General features: G+C 40.2%; 1 protein-coding gene across 1 annotated transcript in view; it reads left to right on the top strand.

The window, feature by feature from the left end:
* Positions 1 to 23,718, top strand: part of TJP1 (tight junction protein 1) — a 255,838-nt gene that overhangs the window by 214,811 nt on the left and 17,309 nt on the right. Inside the window, 7 exon segments of the mRNA XM_027569943.2 lie at positions 2,907 to 2,989; positions 3,695 to 3,905; positions 4,212 to 4,312; positions 7,576 to 7,926; positions 8,259 to 8,498; positions 9,154 to 10,026; positions 10,180 to 10,277. Coding sequence (XP_027425744.2) covers positions 2,907 to 2,989; positions 3,695 to 3,905; positions 4,212 to 4,312; positions 7,576 to 7,926; positions 8,259 to 8,498; positions 9,154 to 10,026; positions 10,180 to 10,277 — 1,957 coding nt within the window.

Genomic DNA, 23,718 nt, shown 5'->3' with positions numbered 1-23,718 from the left:
TCACCAGCCAGCCTCTTTATAAACTTTCCTGATGACACCCGGCTAATGAGTGACAAAACTCAACTTTGAACCCAACCCTTCCTGGCTTCAGTCCAGTGCTTTCGGTCATTGAGCTAACAGAGACAAGTATATAAAAAGAGCAATAAAAGCATGGTTCATGCCATCAGTTATTATTGTAGGCATTTTTAATAAGTTAGTATCAAATATAAATATTGAAGATATAGTGCTTTAAATGCCTAGCAGATTTTGCTTACAGATTCTTTTAGTATTTAACTAGTTTAGCTCTTGTGGTACTTTAAATGTACAGACTTAGTTATGACCACTTTGGCTTGCTGTAAGCTATATATAAAAGCTTAAATTGTTTTTTTCCTCTAATTATAGAAATACTATTTGGAAAGCTTAGAAAATTAATGACATATATCATCATCATCCTAAATTTTATCCTATTGTATTTTCTTCCACCCTACTACTGTTTGTAAGCCAACTTTTGTGTGGAACTTTATTTATTCTCTTTTCCTTTTTAATAGATAATACCTTATTTTTTTTTATTCATTCTGCAACCAAATTTCAGTTGATTAGTCTTCTGTTGTTTATACATAGTTGGTTTCAGTTTTATATTTTACTTTTATAAAGGATGCAGAAATCTGTCCCTGTTTTACTTGCTTGTTTCTGCTCTGCTTTGTTTCCCAAAGGATTTAATTCCTCAGGAATATAGCTTTTCCCGTATTTATGATAATTTTCTTAGAATTCCCAAGTACAGGCAGGAATAAGCTACGGAACATGAGCATTTTCTGGTTACTGCTGTGTATGATCGCTGTTGCCTTCCAAAGGGTTGTGCCTACATTTGTAGTTGTCATTCTTACTGTCACTAGATGAGACCCGCATTAACACTTTTAAAGAATCAGAGCATTGCCTTTTTTTATTATATTGCTTTTCACTTGGGTTGTTGGCGAAGTTGAACGAGGGTATTTATTTTATGAAACCGAGAAGATTTGCAGACAAATGATAGTAAAATTTGAGCAAGTTTAGGAAGTTTATTTCTGATTCCCCATTCAGTTTGTTAGTTTTTTCAGAAGAGGTTTTTTTGGGTCATCGTTTTATAGGTAACATTTGGCCTAAAGAAGTTGGTGATGACCCCACCCATAACCAAACTTAGCATTTTTAAATTTAGGAAAAGTAAGTGTGAAGACTTGTAAAGCTCTGTGTGAGGGAGTAATTGATTGCTTTAATTGAGTTTATTCTATACTTCAGCCAGGCTCTTAAAAAGGATTCAGGTAGTTTAGTTATGTATCCTCTCAAGTCCAATGAGAGTCTTTTTTGTTAAAGAGTTAGTAGCATTTTCTCCAGCCAAAACTCGCAGTTGATCTCTCTGTTTAATTCTCTGTTCACCACATTTGAAATTTTGCCCTGTTTGCTCGTGGAGCTTTATCTTAACGATAGTCTCATTCTCTGGAGTCATTCAGCTTGTCCTTCAGTGTGACCTTTGTCCTTCCAAATCTCTGATTTTGTCTGATCTGAAACTCCAGAGCTCCTCTTTGCCTTTCAAGCTTTCCTTGTGACCAGAGTCACAAGCATTGCTGTGCCTTTTTAGTGGAGAACTTCGTGTAAATTGGGCCTCTGAGAATTTTGGTTAGTAACTGGCTCAAGCTGCACTTGGCATTTTATACACCAGTAGGGAGGGACAGGTTGCCAGTGTGAAACCACAGGCTGTCTCAGTTACAAATTAACAGCCTTCTCTGCTCCCAGGTTCCAAAAAGGCCTCTAACCCAGAACTCCCCAGCCAGTCTGCTACAGCACTGTTGCTGATGGGTTGTGGACCTGCCCAGGTATTGATTCCATCAGCCCCCAGTGGCTGGATGGGGCGCCACCCAGAAGAGGCCCCCTAAGTTTATCTCTCTTGGCCGTACACATAATGTCATTTTCTCTGCATGTTAACAGGGTGTAAGACATTTGGAAATAGTGCCACACCAACCCATTCTAGAGCATTAGGCAAAAGGAAAAACAGTGTGTCCATACATACATATTTTTACATCTTTTTTAATGTCTTTTTCCAGAACATAGAAAATTTTTGGAAAACATAAAAAACGTGTATTAAAACTCACATTATTTCAAGTTTAAATATTTTATTTATACCAAAATAGAATTGATAATTTTATTTTCCTTTAATGGAAGCAAGCTAATCAATATTATTTTTAAATTTACCTTTTTTTTTTAAGATTTTATTTATTTATTTGACAAGTGAGAGGCACAGCGAGAGAGGGAACACAAGAAGGGGGAGTGGGAGAGGGAGAAGTAGGCTTCCCGTGGAGTAGGGAGCCTGATGTGGGATCATGACCTGAGCCGAAGGCAGACGCTTAACGACTGAGCCACCCAGGTGCCCCTAAATTTACTTTTTAAAATCTCATTTTCAATTGAAAGAATTGCCATGTTTGACAATTTTTCTTGACCAAGTGACAGTCTTAAGTAATTTTTACTCATTTCACTTACTGATTATTGTAGATTATTAATTTTGATCTTTCATACATATTGCAGCAAAGTAGTACTTGATTGCTGAGGTTTTTTGGCACCCCATTGAATATTGCTCCTGAAGCAAGTGCCTTACTTGCCTTCTCTAATCCCAGAATTGTTGGGAAGTGTTAATCTAACCCAGTGGTACTCAGCCAGGGGCAGTTCTGCCTCACTAGGATACTGGCCACTCCTGGAGACATTTTTATTGTTCATAATGTAGACGGGAGGCATGTAGCAGGAGGTGGCCAGAAATGCTGCTGAACAGGCCCTAGTGCCCAGGACAGCCCCTATAACTAAGTATTACAGAGCCCAGCCTGTGGAAGAGCCCAGTAGTTGAGAAACTGGTCTAACCAATGCACATTTGATGTTTTGTTTTTGTCCTCTGATGTCATGAATAGAAAGTGAACCACGAGATGCTGGAACTGACCAACGTAGCTCTGGCATTATTCGCCTTCATACCATAAAGCAAATAATAGATCAGGTACGTTATTAAAAAATTGACCTATTTCATTATAATCTGTGAATGTTGTATTTTGGAGTGGGATGGAGTTTAGTTAATTTGGAAGTAGTAAAGTAGCTTTTCTAAAAGTATTACTGGTCTACCATAAGAAGATTAAGCCCCTGCTGAAGGGCATTCCAATAACTTTCAATGAAACAGTATTGCATGCATCAAAAGATATTTATATGCATAGGGAATATATTGTTACTTTATAAGATCACGTCAGGAACATTAAATTCTTACACTCTTTTTCACTTTACAGAACACAGATAATACTGTCAACTTGCAAGTATTGGGGCTATCTTAAAGTGAGCTGATGAAGTTTTTTTTAAAAAATTGGGCCAGAAATTGTATTGAATTCTGATTACAAATTTTTCTGACATACTCTTGAGACATTTTGGAGCCCGATTAAAGGTCCATTACCATTGGAATGTAGTCTAGGCTGCCCCCTTTCAAAGGACTTTTTTTTTTTTTTTGCTTATTTATTTTTTTTAGTAACATATAATGTATCATTTGTTTCAGGGGTATAGATCTGTGATTCATCAGTCTTAAACAGTGCTCACTATAGCACATACCTTCCCCAATGTCCATCACCCATAGGCTGTGACTTTTTTTTGAAGGTGATGATTCTTAATTAACAGTATCTTGTGTCCTTGTTTGTTTTTGTGTGTGTGTGTGTGCCTCCAGGACAAACATGCTTTATTAGATGTAACACCAAATGCAGTTGATCGTCTCAATTATGCCCAGTGGTATCCAATTGTAGTATTCCTTAACCCTGATTCTAAGCAAGGTGTGAAAACTATGAGGATGAGGTTATGTCCAGAATCTCGGAAAAGTGCCAGGAAATTATATGAACGGTCTCATAAACTTCGTAAAAATAATCACCATCTTTTTACAAGTGAGTATATTAAAGGCCTTCATGTAATTTAAAATATCTAGGCAACAATATGTAGACAAAAGTATTGTGTTGTTCAAATGCTAAAAGCTATATATAACCTTTGCCTTGGAAAACTTTGTTATGTTAACAGCTGCTGTTTGAGTCAAAATGTACACTGCCAAAATAGAAAATTCAAAGGTGTGTGTCCTCAAACATTTTCCTTCAAATAACTAAGAAATGATGATTGAGCTGATGCATTCGGGTTGAATGAATTCTGGCTTTTGACAGTGTTCTAATTGTAAAACAATGTTGTTCATTTATTTTCAGCTACAATTAACCTAAACTCAATGAATGATGGTTGGTATGGTGCATTGAAAGAAGCAATTCAACAACAACAGAACCAGTTGGTATGGGTTTCTGAGGGAAAGGTAAGAAACTTCCTGTTACTTAACCCTTACAGTAGATGATATGACTAATCAGAGATGGCTTTGAGAGTTACCATTGTCTTCTGATTAGATCAGTACATTAGAGTAATTTGGGGAGAGTTTGCTTTTAAGTTTTTATAATTTGTATGTAGGGGTCATGAAAGTTGTTTTTGATAGTAAAAGGTTCTGAAATTTCCCCATCTATTGAATTACCACTTCAGTGGTGCTCTCTCAGAGAGCTCTCAAATGCTAACTAAAAGAGCAAGAGTTCTGGCTCTGCCCCTGTCTGAGCAATGACTTTCAGAACCTGGCTTCATTTTTTTTTCCTTCTCTGAAAGTGAGGAGAGTTGAGTGGGCTGGGTGGCTGGGTCCGTGTTCCCCAAAGTGCTCTTCTCTGCACATGAGATTCAGGACTTGGTCTGGAGGAAAAAGGAACTCTTAATGGCAGGTAATGGGTGGGAAATACTGTAGCCATAGCCCCCTGGGAGGGGCGGACAGCACAGTGAGGGGCAGCACTGTATCCACCAGCATAGGAAAGGCTTTGAGAAGTTGTAAGTAAAGAACCTATTTTATTACTTTGTTTACCTAGGGAATTTTTTTTCCACTTAGTACCTGTTCATATTGTTACGGCATACTAGATCCTGAACAGAGCAATACGTCCTTTTTAGATACAAATTTTGATTTTCATACACATTCAAATGGCCACCTTTAAAATAACTACTTTCTGTCAGTCTTTCTGGTCTTATAGCAGTCTTTGATGGGAAAGGTCTGTTCATTTTATTGGGCAAGTTAATACAGCTGAAAGAAACTTCTGTTTTTAATATCTTTTACCTTCAGTACAATATTAATAAGTTTTGGTTGCTAGAGAAGATTGAGAATATCTCTTGTTTTGTTTTGTTTTAATATTTCCTTGGCTTGGTTTTTGTTGTGTTTGGCCCCTGCATGGCCCCTACTTTCCTCTGCCTGGCTATGGCTACAGATGCTCTAGCAGTGCATGCTGCATGCTTAGGACCACTGTGCCCTTTATCCAGAAAACACAACCTCTGCAAGAATTGATGTTAAAATGTTTACATCTAGAGGTCGTGTCTGGTCTGCTCTTCCCACCTGTATTAATGTGTCAGAATCGTGGTTTTTCTCCTCAGTACCACTTTAGGGGATGGACTATGCATATGAGATCATCAGACCACTTTGAATAACTGGCGTATCAGCTGGGACACTTGACAGACAAATCGAGGTAGAAAAAACCACTGCATCACTTTACAGAAACACACTATTACTAATTTTCACTCATATGGCATTTGATACAAAGGATTACAGTCCTCTCCATACTCATCTGTAAAAACACAGTTCTGTTAGCAGCCTTTGTCAGGTAGAATGGTTAATAGCTTGCATTGGTGATTCCCGAAATGAAATTAGTTTATAAATGCACAACGTATAGTATCTGCCTACCTGAGGGTTTTTTTTTTATCAACAAATCTTAATTTTCTATGATTTCTTTTCGTGATATTATTGTGTGCTTCCTGTCTTAGCTTGGATTTTAAAATACAGGTCCAACTCCCCTAACTTATGTGAGGAAAAAACAGATCATTTATTATTAGAATAGATTGATGCATTTTGTAGATCAGAATAGGTTGTTACAATTTAAATCAAGCTTCATAGATCTCCTGCCCCTTCTAGTCGAGTATATTTTATAATAGATTCTTAAACCAAAACCACTTCATTTCACATTGACTTGCCTGAGCAAACTACTCTGGTCTAATTGCTGGAAAGAGTTCTTTTTTGCAAGATCTGACACAGTCTTATGTGTTCCTTACTAAACCAAGAAAAGTCATCCTGAGACTTTCTTAACATGTAGGCATATGTCATTTCTTGGTCAGCGCAACCCATGGTTCTTGCTCACTTGTGCATTTCATACCACTGCAAAGGCTAGGTGGATTGGTGAGTTCCAAGTTAATTCTTCTCCAAGGACTTAAATATTTCCCTGGCTGGCTGCTGGGTTATAGTCTTCCAGAACCCTGGTGAGTTAAAGGTTAGAGTAGGTAGCAAAAAGACTTCTCTTCTGCAGCAGCCATTATAGAGTTGAGAGGCCATTGAGATTTCGATGGGAGAGAGACTGCTGTAACATAGAGCAGAGCCCTGGAATGCTCACTTCCTGAGCCCAAGAGGTACTCTGTTGAAAACCAGAGCCCCTGGGACACCTCACATACCCTAGTCTTTCTTATCTGGAGGGCAGTACTCAGGGTCAGGCTGTTAAGGGAGCCAGGCATGAGACTGTGTGGAATGTTCCATTCAGGCGGCCCAAGCCTTATGTTTGTCCTTCAGTCTATGCTTAAAATGGAAGAAGGATTGTCTGAATTCTGGATTCCAGGTCCTTCAGCTCTCCTACCCAGCTGGGCACAGTGTCCAGGCAAGATCTTCAGGGACTGTGCTAATTAATCCAGGTACTAGTTTTCAAACTAGTATCTGATGACAGCCTGTTGATGCAACTCTTTAGATTCCTTTCCCTCAAATGCTTCTCATTTTCTTTCTGGTCTACTCAGAAGATAATGTAGACTAATAAAAACCAACTCAGATCTTAATTACTTACAAAAGAGAAACATAATGGCATTTCTCCCTCACCATCCATTGGATACTACATCTGTGAAAAATGATGAAGACAATAATTCTTAATATAATGAGGCAACTGGCACTTAGGTGATGATGCTTTTCCATTGTGTTTTACAAAAACTTGACCAAATACAATGTTTTTAAAAGTAGTTTTCTTTATATATATATATATGTATGTATGTATGTGTATATATATATAAAAACATGTAAGCTCTTACTTGAACTATGGCATTTATTTTCATAGTTAACTCTTAAATGCGCTGTTCTGTCAGTGTGTCCTTGTTTCTGTGAGTTTGGTTTGGTAGCATTCTCACTCTTCACCTTGCTTTGGGCTGATAAACTAGTGACTGATTAGGTTTTATAAACCTGAGCAGTGTCAGGGTTCCTTCATTGACTTCTGGGGCTGAGCCTCAGAGTCCAGCTCTGCTGTGGCCGAGCAGCCAACATTTCATTCTTCCAAGCCCTTCTGATCCCAAAGGGTGCTCTGTGTGTCTGCATGTGCGCTTGTACAATCTTCTTGACCTTTCCTCGCCAGAAGTTTCGAGAAATAGGTGTGATTTCTCCAAAGAAAAAATCCTTTTCAATCTCCCTTGTAAAATAAAGGCCATCTCTTAAAGAACTACTGAATAAAATTTTTAATTTACTTTTATTTGACCCAGGCGGATGGTGCTACAAGTGATGACCTTGATTTGCATGATGATCGTCTGTCCTACCTGTCAGCCCCAGGTAGTGAATACTCAATGTATAGCACGGACAGTAGACACACTTCTGACTATGAAGACACAGATACAGAAGGCGGGGCCTACACTGATCAAGAACTAGATGAAACTCTTAATGATGAGGTTGGGACTCCACCGGAGTCTGCCATTACACGGTCCTCTGAGCCTGTAAGAGAGGACTCCTCTGGAATGCATCATGAAAACCAAACATATCCTCCTTATTCACCACAAGCGCAGCCACAACCAGTTCATAGAATAGACTCCCCTGGATTTAAAACAGCCTCTCAACAGGTAAGCAGCAAGCATTCAACGTTTTGTAGTTAGAGGTGCATTATTAAATTTTAGAATGTGGTGATTGAGTTGAAGAATATATTTTGTCCTTTCTTTGGATTAAGAATTCATCTTTAATTTCGATTTGAGAATACCAAGGACTTAATTCTAAATTTTGTGTGTTCGTCTTACACAGCAGTATACTGAATTTCTTTTTTTTAATTGAGGATGTGAGGTCATAGTTTTGTTATTCAGCACACTTAAAATGTATGTCTACCAACCCCTATAAATGGAAGTGGGAAGTTAGCAGTAAACAAAAACACTATATTTAAAATATTTTAAACACTTCGCAGAAAGCAGAAGCCTCATCTCCAGTCCCTTACCTTTCGCCTGAAACAAACCCAGCATCATCAACCTCTGCTGTTAACCATAATGTACCTTTAACTAATGTCAGACTGGAGGGGCCCACCCCAGTTCCTTCCACATCTTACTCACCACAAGCTGATTCTTTAAGAACACCAAGTACTGAGGCAGCTCACATAATGCTAAGAGATCAAGAGCCATCATTGCCGTCGCATGTAGACCCAGCAAAGGTACCTGTGCTGCAGTGTTGCCCTCATCTGCCGCTCTCCATCGGTCTAGCACACGGTCATTTTTGCTTTGCCCTTTAAGTGTTCCTTTTGCTTTTCTACTGTGGGCTTATACACCATAGTGCTTTCGAATCAATATGAGTCATTTCAGTTTCATAGTTTGCATGGCTTCCAGTGGTATACTGATAATTTGAAAACAGGCCTTTTAATTGGTATTTGTGCTTATGTTTTTATTATTTTTATTTTTTGGCTTTCAGTATTTTAGAATTCCTTATGATATGTAGTTGTGACTCATCATAAGCATTTTCGTGTTTTGTAAATTACGGTGTCCATAAGTTTTCTTTATGATTTTTATTTTTGATGTCCAAATCAAGTGGAATCAGTAGTTCAGTGTATTAATTTTCTGCTAAATTTAATAATTAATTATCTTTAACTCACTTTTCATTTAGAACATGCTAAAACATAAAAGCCCCCCTTCCTGCATTATAAATTTTGAGCTTTCACTTAAACTAGCTTTCTCACTAATCTCTTTCTTGTCTTGGTGTAATAAGTGGTAGAACATACCATTTTCATATATAATATAATTATATTTTCGTCTCTTAAGGTAGACTAGACTTGAAAACAAGCCTTTGTACTTACACATGAATTTTTTATACAGGTGTATAGAAAAGATCCCTATCCTGAGGAAATGATGAGACAGAATCATGTTTTGAAACAGCCACCTGCTGGTCACCCAGGGCAGAGGCCAGACAAGGACCCTAATCTGAGCTACGAATCCCAACCCCCATATGTAGAGAAACAAGCCAGCAGAGACCTCGAGCAGCCCACATACAGATACGACTCCTCAAGCTACACAGACCAGCGTTCTCGAAACTACGATCATCGTCTCTGCTACGAAGAGCGCGTTCCTACGTACGAGGAGCAGTGGTCATATTATGATGACAAACAGCCCTACCAGCCTCGGCCTTCTTTTGATAATCAGCACCCTCGGGACCTTGACTCCAGACAACATCCTGAAGAGTCCTCAGAACGAGGCTATTACCCACGTTTTGAAGAGCCGGCCACTCTGTCCTATGACAGCAGACCACGCTATGACCAGCCACCCAGAACCTCCACCCTACGACACGAAGAGCAACCAACTCCTGGATATGACGTGCATAATAGATACAGACCAGAAGCACAGTCCTATTCTTCAGCAGGCCCGAAGGCATCTGAACCCAAACAGTATTTTGACCAGTACCCACGAAGTTATGAGCAAGTACCATCACAAGGATTTACCTCTAAAGCAGGCCCCTATGAGCCTCTCCATGGTGCTGCAGTTGTCCCTCCTCTAATACCCGCATCTCAACACAAGCCAGAAGTTCTGCCTTCAAATACCAAACCACTGCCTCCACCCCCAACTCTGACTGAAGAGGAGGAAGATCCAGCAATGAAACCCCAGTCTGTGCTCACTAGAGTTAAAATGTTTGAAAACAAAAGATCTGCATCATTGGAGAGCAAGAAGGATGAAAACCACACTGCTGGTTTTAAGGTAAGCATGTAACCATGCCTTTCCTGCCTTGGCTGCATGGGCACATTCAGTGAAGGAACAGTTTGGAATGCTTCTTAGCTCCCCCTCCCCTGCTTAAATGAAGCTCTTTTGTAATTATCTGTTCTTGGGGCATGTTTTTATTCTGTTTTGCAGCCTCCAGAGGTAGCATCTAAACCTCCAGGTGCTCCCATCATTGGTCCTAAAGCCACTCCTCAGAATCAGTTCAGTGAACATGACAAAACACTGTACAGGTGGGTATGTGTTGTGGTGTTTGTGGCATGGAACTGACCAGGAATCTGACCCTTTCAGTCAGTGAGGGAGCCTCTTACTGTGTTAGTGGAGAAGAAGGAAAAGGAAGGGGATCTTGTTTGTCCTTAAATGAAAACTACCAGCCTTTCTGATTAAGACGGTGGCCCTAGAAAGAAAAATAAAGGTCTCGATTATGTCTTCTGTAACAGATCCTTGGTATGCCTTTAGTAATCAAGTCTTTCAAAAAGATACTTTTCTAGCAAGTGATTAAAAATGTTAAAGCCCTTCATTTGTATTACGTTCTTTAGTTTTAGAAGTGTTTTTAGACATGTGAACTCTAATCTGAGCACAGACTGGGGTTTCGTTGCTGGAGCTAGCTCTTAAAAGTTTCTAGGGGTAAAGAAACAGACTCAGTTTGGCTAAAATAAAAATTTATCATTTAGTGAGCAGGTGCCATATGCTTGCCATTGCTCTGTACACTCAGTGCAGTGCGGGTAGACGGTCCTTTCCCCCATTTTAGAGAGAGGCACTGAGGCGGAGAGGCGTTGAGTAGCTTATAGGACTTGGTGGAGCCGGGAGAGAAGCCTGGCCAGCAGCTCTCTTAGCAGGGTCCTTGTCACTCTGCAAGTAAGGGACAGACTGGGTTTGAATACAGTATGTTTTTCTGCCTAACTCATGGCTTGTAATAAACAGGAACTACTATCCAACATACAGATTTTCCTCTTAATGATCTCTAGTGCTTTTCATGAAAATGTAAACTGCGGGGTCTCCTTTAGCCAGTATCTTTAGCAAATGAGCTATTTTACATAAGATAAACGTAATTATTGAAAGTTTAGCCCCCTTTTTGGTGTGAAACCTATTTATCTATTTTTGAGGCAAAGTTTCTAAAGTTCACTAGGCAGAGCATACGTAACAATGAGCATACATAACAATTCTGTTTTTCATTTTCAGTATAGTATTCAATGGATTACATGAGATACCACTTTATTATAAAACAGGCTTTGTGTTAGATGATTTTGCCCAACTATAGGCTAAAGTATGTGTTCTTTTTTTTTCTTTTTTTAATTTTATTATGTTATGTTAGTCACCATACATTACATCATTAGTTTTTGATGTGGTGACCCACGATCCATTGTTTTCGTATAACACCCAGTGCTCCGTGCGTACGTGCCCTTCTTAACACCCATCACTGGGCTAACCAATCCCCCCTCCCCTCTAAAACCCTGTTTGTTTCTCAGAGCCCATAGTCTCTCCCTCCGACTTCCCCCCCTTCATTTTTCCCTTCCTTCTCCTAATGTCCTCCCTGCTATTCCTTATGTTCCACAAATAAGTGAAACCATGTGATAATTGACTTTCTCTGCTTGACTTATTTCACTTAGCATAATCTCCAGTCCCATCCATGTTGGTGTAAAAGTTGGGTATTCATCCTTTCTGATGGCTGAATAATATTCCATTGTATATATGGACCACATCTTCTTTATCCATTCATCTGTTGAAGGGCATCTCGGCTCTTGCCACAGTCTGGCTATTGCGGACGTTGCCGCTATGAACATTGGGATGCATATGGCCCTTCTTTTCACTACATCTGTGTCTTTGGGGTAAATACCCGGGAGTGCAATTGCCGGGTCATAGGGTAGCTCTGTTTTTAAATTTTTGAGGAACCTCCACACTGTTTTCCAAAGTGGCTGTACCAACTTGCATTCCCACCAACAGTGTAAGAGGGTTCCCCTTTCTCCACAACCTCTCCAACATTTGTTGTTTCTTTCCCTGTCCATTTTTGCCATTCTAACTGGTGTAAGGTGGTATCTCAATGTGGTTTTGATTTGAATTTCCCTGATGGCTAATGATGATGAACATTTTTTCATGTGTCTTGTTAGCCATTTGTATGTCTTCTTCAGAGAAGTCTTTTCACATCTTCTGCCCACTTTTTGACTTGATTATTTGCTTTTTGGGTGTTGAGTTTGAGAAGTTCTTTATAGATCTTGGATACCAGCCCTTTATCTGTAGTGTCATTTACAAATATCTTCTCTCAATCTGTGGGTTGCCTCTTTGTTTTGTTGATTGTTTCCTTTGCTGTGCAGAAGCTTTTTTTTTCTTTTAAAGTTATTTTTTTATTTTTTTCAAGATTGTATTTATTTGAGAGAGAGTGAGCGAGAGAGAGAGAGAGAGAGCAAGCACGAGCAGGGGAGGAGTAGAGGGAGACAGAGAAGCAGACTCCCCGCCGAGCAGGGAGCCCCATGCGGGGCTCGATCCCAGGACTCCAGGACCACGACCCGAGCCAGAATCAAGTCGGACGCTCATTCCGACCTGAGCCACCCAGGCGCCCCTGTGAAGAAGCTTTTTATCTTGATGAAGTCCCAAAAGTTCATTTTTACTTTTGTTACACTAGCTTTTGGAGATGTATCTTGAAGAGTTGCTGTGGTGGGCGATGTCAAAAGAGGTTACTGCCTATGTTCTCCTCTAGGATTTGGATGGATTCCTGTGTCACATTGAGGTCTTTCATCACCTTTGAGGTTATCTTTGTGAATGGTGTTAGAGAATGGGTCGAGTTTCATTCTTCTGCATGTGGCTGTCCAATTTTCGCAGCACCATTTATGAAGAGACTGTCTTTTTTCCATGCATGTTTTTTCCTGCTTTGTCAAAGATTTTTTGACCATAGAGTTGAGGGTCCATATCTGGGTTCTCTATTCTGTTCCATTGGTCTATATGTCTGTTTTTGTGCCAGTACCATGCTGTCTTGGTGATCACAGCTTTGTAATATAGCTTGAAATCGGGCAACGTGATGCCCCCAGCTTTTTCTTTTTCAGCCTTTCCTTGGCGATTCAGGGTCTTTTCTGATTCCATACAAATTTTAGGATTGTTTGTTCCAGCACTTTGAAAAATGTCATTGGAATTTTGATCGGGATGGCATTGAAGGTATAGATTGCTTTGGGTAGCATAGACATTTTAACAGTGTTTATTCTTCCGATCCATGAGCATGGAATATTTTTCCATCTTTTTGTGTCTTCTTCAGTTTCTTTCATGAGTGTTCTGTACTTCCTAGAGTATAGATCCTTTACCTTTTTGGTTGGGTTTATTCCGAGGTATCTTATGGTTTTTAGTGCTATTGTAAATGGAATCGTTTTTCTAATTTCTCTTTCTACAGTTGCGTTGTTAGTGTATAAGAAAGCAACTGATTTCTGTGCATTGATTTTGTATCCTGCCACATTATTGAATTGCTGTATGAGTTCTAGTAATTTGGGGGTGGAGTCTTTTGGGTTTTCTACATAAAGTATCTTGTTGTCTGTGAAAAGAGAGTTTGACGACTTCTTTGCCAATTTGAATACCTTTTATTTCTTTTTGTTGTCTGATTGATGTTGCTAGGACTTCTGCTACTATGTTGAACAATAGTGGCGAGAGTGGGCATCCTTGACATGTTCCTGATCTTAAGGGAAAGGCTCTCGGCTTTTCCCCATTGAGGATGATATTCGCTGTGGGTTTTTCATAGATGGATTTTATGAACTTGAGGAATGTTTCCTCTGTCCCTATGCTCTGAAGAGTTTTAAACAGGAAAGGATGTATTTTGTCAAATGCTTTTTCTGCATCAATTGAGAGGACCATATGGTTCTTCTCCCTCCTCTTATTAATGTGTTCTGTCACATTGATTGATTTGTGCATGTTGAACCACCCTTGCATCCCCGGGAAAAATCCCACTTGGTCGTGGTGGATGATCCTTTTAATGTATTGTTGGATCCTATTAGCTAGGATTTTGTTGAGGATTTTGGAATCCATATCCATCAGGGATACCGGTCTGAAATTCTCCTTTTTGATGGGGCCTTTGCCTGGTTTGGGGATTAAGGTAAAGCTGACCTCATAGAATATGAGTTTGGAAGTTTTCCTTCTGTTTCTGTTTTTTGAAACAGCGTCAGTAGAATAGGTATTATTTCTTCTTTGAATGTTTGGAAGAATTCCCCAGGGAATCCATCAGGCCCTGGACTCTTGTTTTTTGGGAGGTTTTTGATGACTGCTTCAATCTCGTTACTGGTTATTGGCCTATTCAGGTTGTCAATTTCTTCCTCTTTCAGTCTTGGCAGCTTATAGGTTTCCAGGAAGGCCTCCATTTCACCCAGATTGCTCAGTTTATTGGCATATAGTTGTTGATAATAATTTCTAATAATTGTTTCTTTTTCCTTGGTATTATCTCTCCCTTTCATTCATAATTTTATTAATTTGGGTCCTTTCTCTTTCCTTTGGGTAAGTCTGGCCAGTGGTTTATTGATCTTATTCTTTTATTTTTTTTTTAATTTTTATTGTTATGTTAATCACCATACATTACATCATTAGTTTTTGATGTAGTGTTCCATGATTCATTGTTTGTGCATAACACCCAGTGCTGCACGCAGAACGTGCCCTCCTTAATACCCATCACCAGGCTAACCCATCCCCCCACCCCCTCCCCTCTAGAACCCTCAGTTTGTTTTTCAGAGTCCATCCTCTCATGGTTCCTCTCCCCCTCCGACTTAATCCCCTTCATTCTTCCCCTCCTGCTATCTTCTTCTTTTTCTTTTTTCTTAACATATCTTGCATTGTTTCAGAAGTACAGATCTGTGATTCAACAGTCTTGCACAATTCACAGCGCTCACCATAGCACATACCCTCCCCAATGTCTATCACCCAGCCACCCCATCCCTCCCACTCCCCACCACTCCAGCAACCCTCAGGTTGTTTCCTGAGATTAAGAATTCCTCATATCAGTGAGGTCATATATTACATGTCTTTCTCTGATTGACTTATTTCACTCAGCATAACACCCTCCAGTTCCAGCCACGTCGTTGCAAATGGCAAGATCTCCTTCCTTTTGATGGCTGCATAATACTCCATTGTGTATGTATACCACATCTTCTTTATCCATTCATCTGTCGATGGGCATCTTGGCTCTTTCCACAGTTTGGCTATTGTGGACATTGCTGCTATAAACATCGGGGTGCACGTACCCCTTCGGATCCCTACATTTGTATCTTTGTGGTAAATACCCAGTAGTGCAATTGCTGGATCGTATGGTAGCTCTATTTTCAACTGTTTGAGGAACCTCCATACTGTTTTCCAGAGTGGCTGCACCAGCTTGCATTCCCACCAACAGTGTCGGAGGGTTCCCCTTTCTCCACATCCCTGCCAACATCTGTCATTTCCTGACTTGTTAATTTTAGCCATTCTGATGGGTGTGAGGTGGTATCTCATTGAGGTTTTGATTTGGATTTCCCTGATGCCGAGCGATGTTGAGCACTTTTTCATGTGTCTGTTGGCCATTTGGATGGCTTCTTTGGAAAAATGTCTGTTCATGTCTTCTGCCCATTTCTTGATTGGATTATTTGTTCTTTGGGTGTTGAGTTGGATAAGTTCTTTATAGATTTTGGATGCTAGCCCTTTATCTGATAGGTCATTTGCAAATATTTTCTCCCATTCTGTCGGTTGTCTTTTGGTTTTGTGGACTGTTTCTTTTGCTGTGCAAAAGCTTTTTATCTCGATGAAATCCCAATAGTTCATTTTTGCCCTTGCTTCCCTTGCTTTTGGCGATGTTTCTAGGAAGAAGTTGTTGCGGCTGAGGTCGAAGAGGTTGCTACCTGTGTTCTCCTTTAGGATTTGGATGGACTCCTGTCTCACGTTTAGGTCTTTCAACCATTTGGAGTCTATTTTTGTGTGTGGTGTAAGGAAATGGTCCAGTTTCATTCTTCTGCGTGTGGCTGTCCAATTTTCCCAACACCATTTGTTGGAGAGACTGTCTTTTTTCCATTGGACATTCTTTCCTGCTTTGTCAAAGATGAGTTGACCATAGAGTTGAGGGTCCATTTCTGGGCTCTCGATTCTGTTCCACTGATCTGTGTGTATGTTTTTGTGCCAGTACCATACTCTCTTGATGATGACAGCTTTGTAATAGAGCTGGAAGTCTGGGATTGTGATGTCGCCAGCTTTGCTTTTCTTTTTCAACATTCCTCTGGCTATTCGGGGTCTCTTCTGGTTCCATACAAATTTTAGGATTATTTGTTCCATTTCTTTGAAAAAAGTGGATGGTATTTTGATGGGGATTGCATTGAATGTGTAGATTGCTCTAGGTAGCATTGACATCTTCACAATGTTGGTTCTTCCAATCCATGAGCATGGAACGTTTTTCCATTTTTTTGTGTCTTCTTCAATTTCTTTCATGAGTATTTTATAGTTTTCTGAGTACAGATCCTTTGCCTCTTTGGTTAAATTTATTCCTGTGTATCTTACGGTTTTGGGTGCAGTTGTAAATGGGATCGATTCCTTAATTTGTCTCTCTTTTGTCTTGTTGTTGGTGTATAGGAATGCCACTGATTTCTGTGCATTGATTTTATATCCTGCTACTTTACTGAATTCCTGTATGAGTTCTAGCAGTTTTGGCGTGGAGTCTTTTGGGTTTTCCACATACAATATCATATCATCTGCAAAGAGTGAGAGTTTGACTTCCTCTTTGCCAATTTGGATACCTTTGATTTCTTTTTGTTGTCTGATTGCTGTGGCTAGGACTTCTAATACTATGTTGAATAGCAGTGGTGTTAGTGGACATCCCTGCCACGTTCCTGACCTTAGGGGAAGAGCTCTCAGCTTTTCCCCATTGAGAATGATATTGGCTGTAGGTTTTTCATAGATGGCTTTTATGATATTGAGGTACGTACCCTCTATCCCTATACTCTGAAGAGTTTTGATCAAGAAAGGATGCTATACTTTGTCAAATGCTTTTTCTGCATCTATTGAGAGGATCATATGACTCTTGTTCTTTCTTTTGTTAATGTATTGTATCACGTTGATTGATTTGCAGATGTTGAACCAGCCTTGCAGCCCGGGGATAAATCCCACATGGTCATGGTGAATAATCCTTTTAATGTACTGTTGGACCCTATTGGCTAGTATTTTGGTGAGAATTTTTGCATCCATATTCATCAAGGATATTGGTCTGTAGTTCTTTTTGATGGGGTCTTTGTCTGGTTTTGGGATCAAGGTAATGGTGGCCTCATAAAATGAGTTTGGAAGTTTTCCTTCCATTTCTATATTTTGGAACAGTTTCAGGAGAATAGATATTAATTCTTCTTTAAATGTCTGATAGAATTCCCCTGGGAAACCATCTGGCCCTGCGCTTTTGTTTATTGGGAGATTTTTGATGACTGCTTCAATTTCCTTAGTGGTTATAGGTCTGTTCAGGTTTTCTATTTCTTCCTGGTTCAGTTTTGGTAGTTGATACATCTCTAGGAATGCACCCATTTCTTCCAGGTTATCTAATTTGCTGGCATAGAGTTGCTCATAATATGTTCTTATAATTGTTTGTATTTCTTTGGTGTTGGTTGTGATCTCTTCTTTCATTCATGATTTTGTTGATTTGGTTCATTTTTCTTTTTGATAAGTCTGGCCAGGGGTTTATCAATCTTGTTAATTCTTTCAAAGAACCAGCTCCTAGTTTCGATGATCTGTTCTACTGTTCTTTTGGTTTCTATTTCATTGATTTCTGCTCTGATCTTTATTATTTCTCTTCTCCTGCTGGGTTTCGGCTTTATTTGCTGTTCTTTCTCCAGCTCCTTTAGGTGTAGGGTTAGGTTGTGTATTTGAGACCTTTCTTGTTTCTTGAGAAAGGCTTGTATTGCTATATACTTTCCTCTCAGGACTGCCTTTGCTGTATCCCAAAGATTTTGAACAGTTGTGTTTTCATTTTCAGTGGTTTCCATGAATTTTTTAAATTCTTTAATTTCCTGGTTGACCCATTCATTCCTTAGTAGGATGCTCTTTAGCCTCCATGGATTTGAGTTCTTTCCGACTTTCCTCTTGTGATTGAGTTCTAGTTTCAAAGCATTGTGGTCTGAAAATATGCAGGGATTAATCCCAGTCTTTTGGTGCCGGTTGAGACCTGATTTGTGACCTAGGATGTGATCAGTTCTGGAGAATGTTCCATGGGCAGTAGAGAACAATGTGTATTCCGTTGCTTTGGAATAGAATGTTCTGAATATGTCTGTGAAGTCCATTTGGTCCAGTGTGTCATTTAAAGTCTTTATTTCCTTGTTGATCTTTTGCTTAGATGATCTGTCCATTTCAGTCAGGGGGGTGTTAAAGTCCCCCACTATTATTGTATTGCTGTCAATGTGTTTCTTTGCTTTTGTTATTAATTGCCTTATATAATTGGCTGCTCCCATGTTCGGGGCATAGATATTTACAATTGTTGGATAGACCCTTTAAGTAGGGTATAGTGTCCTTCCTCATCTCTTATTACAGTCTTTGTTTTAAAATCTAATTTGTCTGATACAAGGATTGCCACCCCAGCTTTCTTTTGGTGTCCATGAGCATGGTAAATGGTTTTCCACCCCCTCACTTTCAATGTGGGGGTGTCTTTGGGTCTAAAATGAGTCTCTTGCAGACAGCATATTGATGGGTCTTGTTTTTTAATCCAGTCTGATAGCCTGTGTCTTTTGATTGGGGCATTTAGCCCATTTGTATTCAGGGTAACTATCGAAAGATATGAATTTAGTGCCATTGTATTGCCTGTAAGGTGACTGTGACTGTATATTGTCTGTGTTCCTTTCTGATCTGTGCTGCTTTTTGTCTCTCTCTTTGCTTAGAGGACACTTTCAATATTTCTTGGAGGGCTGGTTTCGTGTTTGCAAATTCCTTTAGTTTTTGTTTGTCCTGGAAGCTTTTTCTCTCTCCTTCAGTTTTCAATGAGAGCCTAGCTGGATATAGTATTCTTGGCTGCATATTTTTCTCGTTTAGTGCTCTGAAGATATCTTGCCAGTCCTTTCTGGCCTGCCAGGTCTCTGTGGATAGGTCTGTTGCCAATCTAATATTTCTACCATTGTAGGTTACATATCTCTTCTCCCGAGCTGCTTTCAGGATTTTCTCTTTGTCTCTGAGACTTGTAAGTTCTACTATTAGATGTCGGGGTATTGACCTATTTTTACTGATTTTGAGAGAGTTTCTCTGTGCCTCCTGGATTTTGATGCCTGTTTCCTTCCGTACATTGGGGAAGTTCTCTGCTATAATTTGCTCCAATATACCTTCTGCCCCCCGCTCTCTTTCTTCTTCTTCTGGGATCCCAATTATTCTAATGTTGTTTCGTCTTATCATATCACTTATCTCTCGAATTCTGCCCTCGTGATCCTGTAGTTGTTTCTCTCTCTTTTTCTCAGCCTCTTTATTTTCCATCATTTGGTCTTCTATATCGCTGATTCTCTCTTCTGCCTCATTTATCCTAGCAGTTAGTTCCCCCATTTTTGATTGCACCTCATTAATAGCCTTTTTGATTTCGACTTGGTTAGATTTTAGTTCTATTTCTCCAGATAGGGTTTCTCTAATAACTTCCACGCTTTTTCCAAGCCCAGCTAGTATCTTTAAAGTCATGATTCTGAACTCTAGGTCCGACATCGTACTAATGTCCGTATTGAGTATGTCCCTGGCTGACGCTACTATCTCTTGTTCTTTTTGCTGAGGTGATTTTTTTCGTCTTGTCATTTTGTCCAGAGGAGAATAGATGAGTAAGAGAACAAAATGCTAACAGGTTAACAACGTCCCCAGCAAATACACTCTATACAAATCAGAAAAGACCTGAAACCAGGGGAAAAGAAAGGGAAAGAAAGAAAAAGATTAAAAACAAAAACGGAACAGTACAAAAAAACCCGAATATGATCAAATATGATCAGGCTAGTGCATAGATCAGTGCCACACACTAGATTTTGGGCGTATTTTGGTCTGTTAGAAGAAAGTGTCTCCTAAAATTTTAAAGGAAGAAAGACTTATATATGTACAAAATAAGGGTTGATACAATGAAGGGATGGAAGATGACTGTAAAGATGAAAATTATAGAAGATTTTATAAAAGGAATTGATACAATAAGAAGTTGTTTGAAAAAAGAAAGAAGATTTAAAAAAAAAATGTGATCAGGCTGGAGATTAGAACAAAGCCATACTCTAGTGATTTAGGGTATATTTTGATCTGTTAGAAGAAACTGTTTCTCACAATTTTTAAGAGAGAACAACTTATATATATATATATATATATATATATGCCAAAAATAAGGGTAACTACTATGAAGGGATAAAATATGACTCTAAAAATGAAAATTAAAAAATTTTTTTTTAAAAAAAGGGATTGATAAGATGTTGGTTGAAAAAGGGAAAAAGAGAAATTAAAAAAAACAGTTAAAAAATTAACTTTGAAAAACTGATGAATCATGGTAAAAAAAGCCATAAATTCTATGTGCAGTATTCCTCTAGCGCTGGAGTTCTCCCGTTCTCCTTGATCGGTAAACTTGGTCTTGGCTTAGTGATCTTCTGGGGTGGGGCCTGTTGCCGTGGTTCCCAAATGTCTTTGCTGGAGGTGGAATTGTCCCACCCTTGTCGGTCCCAGCTAAGCAAGCTCCTCGGGTTTGCTCTCAGGAGCTTTTGTTCCCTGCAAGCTTTCCGTAAAGCTTTGGAGGACGACAGTGAAAATGGCGGCCTCCCAATCTCCGCCCCAGAGGAGGCAAGAACTCGGGGCTCCGCTCCTCAGTGTGCCCCCAGAGAAAAGCAGTCAGTCACTCCCGTGTCCCCGGTCTCTGGCCGCACTCCGTGCTCACCCGGCCTGTGACCGAGCGTTTCTATGTCTGGCACCCGACCACGTGTGGAATCTCCAAACCCAGCAGATCCCTGCGGTTCGCTCCCGCGCCTCTCCTCCCGGGGGAGGGAGGGGAGTCTCCCTGGATCTGCTGCTTGTTGGGGCCCTGCTGGAGGAGCAGTGGCCCGACTGTGTCGCCGATCGCAGTTTATGGCAACCCCGAGCTGAGAGCCCGCGCCTTGGCTCCGTCTCTGCAGCCGGCTTCCCTGCTCCGATACTTGGGAGCTCTGCCGCACTCAGGCACCCCCGGTCTTTCTGTGACCCGGAGGGTCCTGAGTCAACACTGTCCCGCGAGGGTTCCAACCCCCGCTTAGCCACTGGAGCGACGTCCCTCCATGCAGCCGACTTCTAAAAGTTCCGATTTTGTGCTCCGCGGCTCTATCACTTGCCAGAAGGGGCTGACGGAGGCCCCCTCCCCTGCTGTCTATCCTCCCGAATATCGCCTCAGATTCACCTCTCCGCACGTCCTACCTTCCAGTAAGTGGTCGCTTCTCTGTTCAGAGAGTTGTTGCTACTCTCCTCCTCGATCTCCTGTTGAGTTCGTAGCTGTTCAGAATGGTTTGATCCCCATTCAGCTGAATTCCTGAGACCAGACGAAATCCAGCTCTCCTACTCCTCCACCATCTTGCTCCGCCCCCCCATTAATTCTTTTAAAGAACCAACTTTTAGTTTCATTGATCTGATCTACTGTGTTTCTGGTTTCTAATTCATTGATTTCTGCTTTAATTTTAATTATTTCTCTTCTAACGCGTGGCTGAGGCATCGTTTGCTGCTTTTTCTTTAGTTCTTTAAGGTATAGAGTTATTTGGTGAATTCAGGATTTTTCTATTTTTTTAAGTGAGGCTTGGATGGCTATGTATTTCCCCCTTAGGACCGCCTTTGCAGTATCCCATAGGTTTTGGACCAATGTGTTTTCCTTCTCATTGATTTCCATGAATTGTTTAAGTTCTTCTTTGATTTCCTGGTTGACCCAAACATTCTTGAGCAGAGTGGTCTTTAGCTTCCAAGTGTTTGAATTTCTGCCAATTTTTTTCTTGTGATTGAGTTCCAGTTTTAAAGCATTGTGGTCTGAGAATATGCAGGGAATAATCTCAATCTTTTGAGACCTGATTTGTGACCCAGTATGTGGTCTGCTCTGGCGAAAGTTCCATGTGTGCTTGAGAAGAATGTGTATTCTGTTGTTTTAGGGTGGATTGTTCGGTAAATATCTATGAGGTCCATCTGGGCCAATGTATCAGTCAAAGCTCTTGTTTTCTTGTTGATTTCTGCTTAGATGATCTGTGCATTGCTTAGAGTGGAGTATTGAGGTCTCCAATTACCGTATTGTTATCAATATGACTCTTTATTTTGGTTAACAGTTTGCTTATGTAGATGGCTGCTCCCATGTTGGGGGCATAGATATTTACAATTGTTAGATCTTCTTGTTGGATAGACCCTTTAAGAATGATGTAGTGTCCTTCTGTGTCTCTAATTACAGACTTTAGTTTAAAATCTAATTTGTCCTATAAAAGAATTGCTACCTCAGCTTTCTTTTGAGGTCCGCTGCCATGGAAGATCGATCTCCGTCCCTTCATTTTCAGTCTGGATGTATCTTTAGGTTCAAAATGAGTCTCTTGTAGACAGCATTTGGATGGGTCCTGTCTTTTTATCCCATCTGCAGCCCTGTGCCGTTTTATGGGAGCATTTAGGCCATTCACGTTGAGAGTGATTATTGAAAGATATGAATTAATTGTCATCATGTGGCTTGTGAAGACGTTTTTATAGATTGTCCCTGTACATTTCTGTTGTGTATCACTCTTGGGGTCTTTCTCCTTTTATAGAACCCCCGTTAATATTTCTTGCAGGGCCGGCTTAGTGGTCACATATTCTTTCAGTTTCTGCCGGTCGTGGAAGCTCTGCATCTCACCATCCATTCTAAATGAAAGCCTTGCCGGATAAAGTATTCTTGGCTGCATGTTCTTCTCATTTAGTACCCTGAATATGTCTTGCCAGGCCTTTCTGGCTTGCCAGGTCTCTCTGGATAGGTCTGACATTATTCTGATGTTCCTCCTTCTGTACGTAAGGAATCTCTTCCCCCAACTGCCCTTAAGATGGTTTCCTTGGTTCTAAGATTTGCAAGTTTTACTATTACATGCCGGGGTGTTGGCCTGTTTTCCTTGATCTTGGGAGGGGTCTTCTCTGCCTCTAGGATGCAAATGTTTGTTTCATTCCCCAGATTGGGGAAGTTCTCAGCTACGATTTGCTCAAATACATCTTCTTGTCCTCCCTCTCTCTCCACTCTCTCCGGGATTCCAATTATTCTGACATTGGAATGCTTCATGGTGTCACTTATTTCTCTGATTCTGTTTTCATGATTTCTGAGTTGTTTTTCCCTGGCCTCCTCTTTTCCCTTTTTATCTATTATATTGTCTTCCAGGTTGCTTATTTGTTCTTCTGCCTCACTTACCCTAGCTGTTAGATTATCTTGATTGGGTTGGATCTCATTGATAGCATTCTTAAGTTCTGCCAATTCAGCTTTCATTTCTGCCCTTAGAGACTCTATGTTGCCATTAATTGATTTCTCCATTCTAGCCATTGTCTTCACAATTGCTAACCTGACTTCCATCTCCGACATCTTGGTTATATCTGCATCCATTTGTAAATCTGTGGCATAAGTCATAATCTCTGAGTCTTTTCTATTTTGGGGGCTCCTCCTCTTAGTCATTCTGTTGATGGGTGTTTGAGGGAATGTATAGAGTCCAAATTATTGACCAGAACCCAAGCAAGATGCACCTGTTTTCTTGGGACCTTAGGGTTGCTGGCCTCTTGTTCTCC

This window comes from Zalophus californianus, chromosome 6 (genome assembly GCF_009762305.2).
Source record: "Zalophus californianus isolate mZalCal1 chromosome 6, mZalCal1.pri.v2, whole genome shotgun sequence".
In the NCBI taxonomy this organism is placed as follows: Eukaryota; Metazoa; Chordata; class Mammalia; order Carnivora; family Otariidae; genus Zalophus; species Zalophus californianus.
Note: the sequence above shows the minus strand (reverse complement) of the source record. Positions and strands in the feature narration are given on the sequence as shown.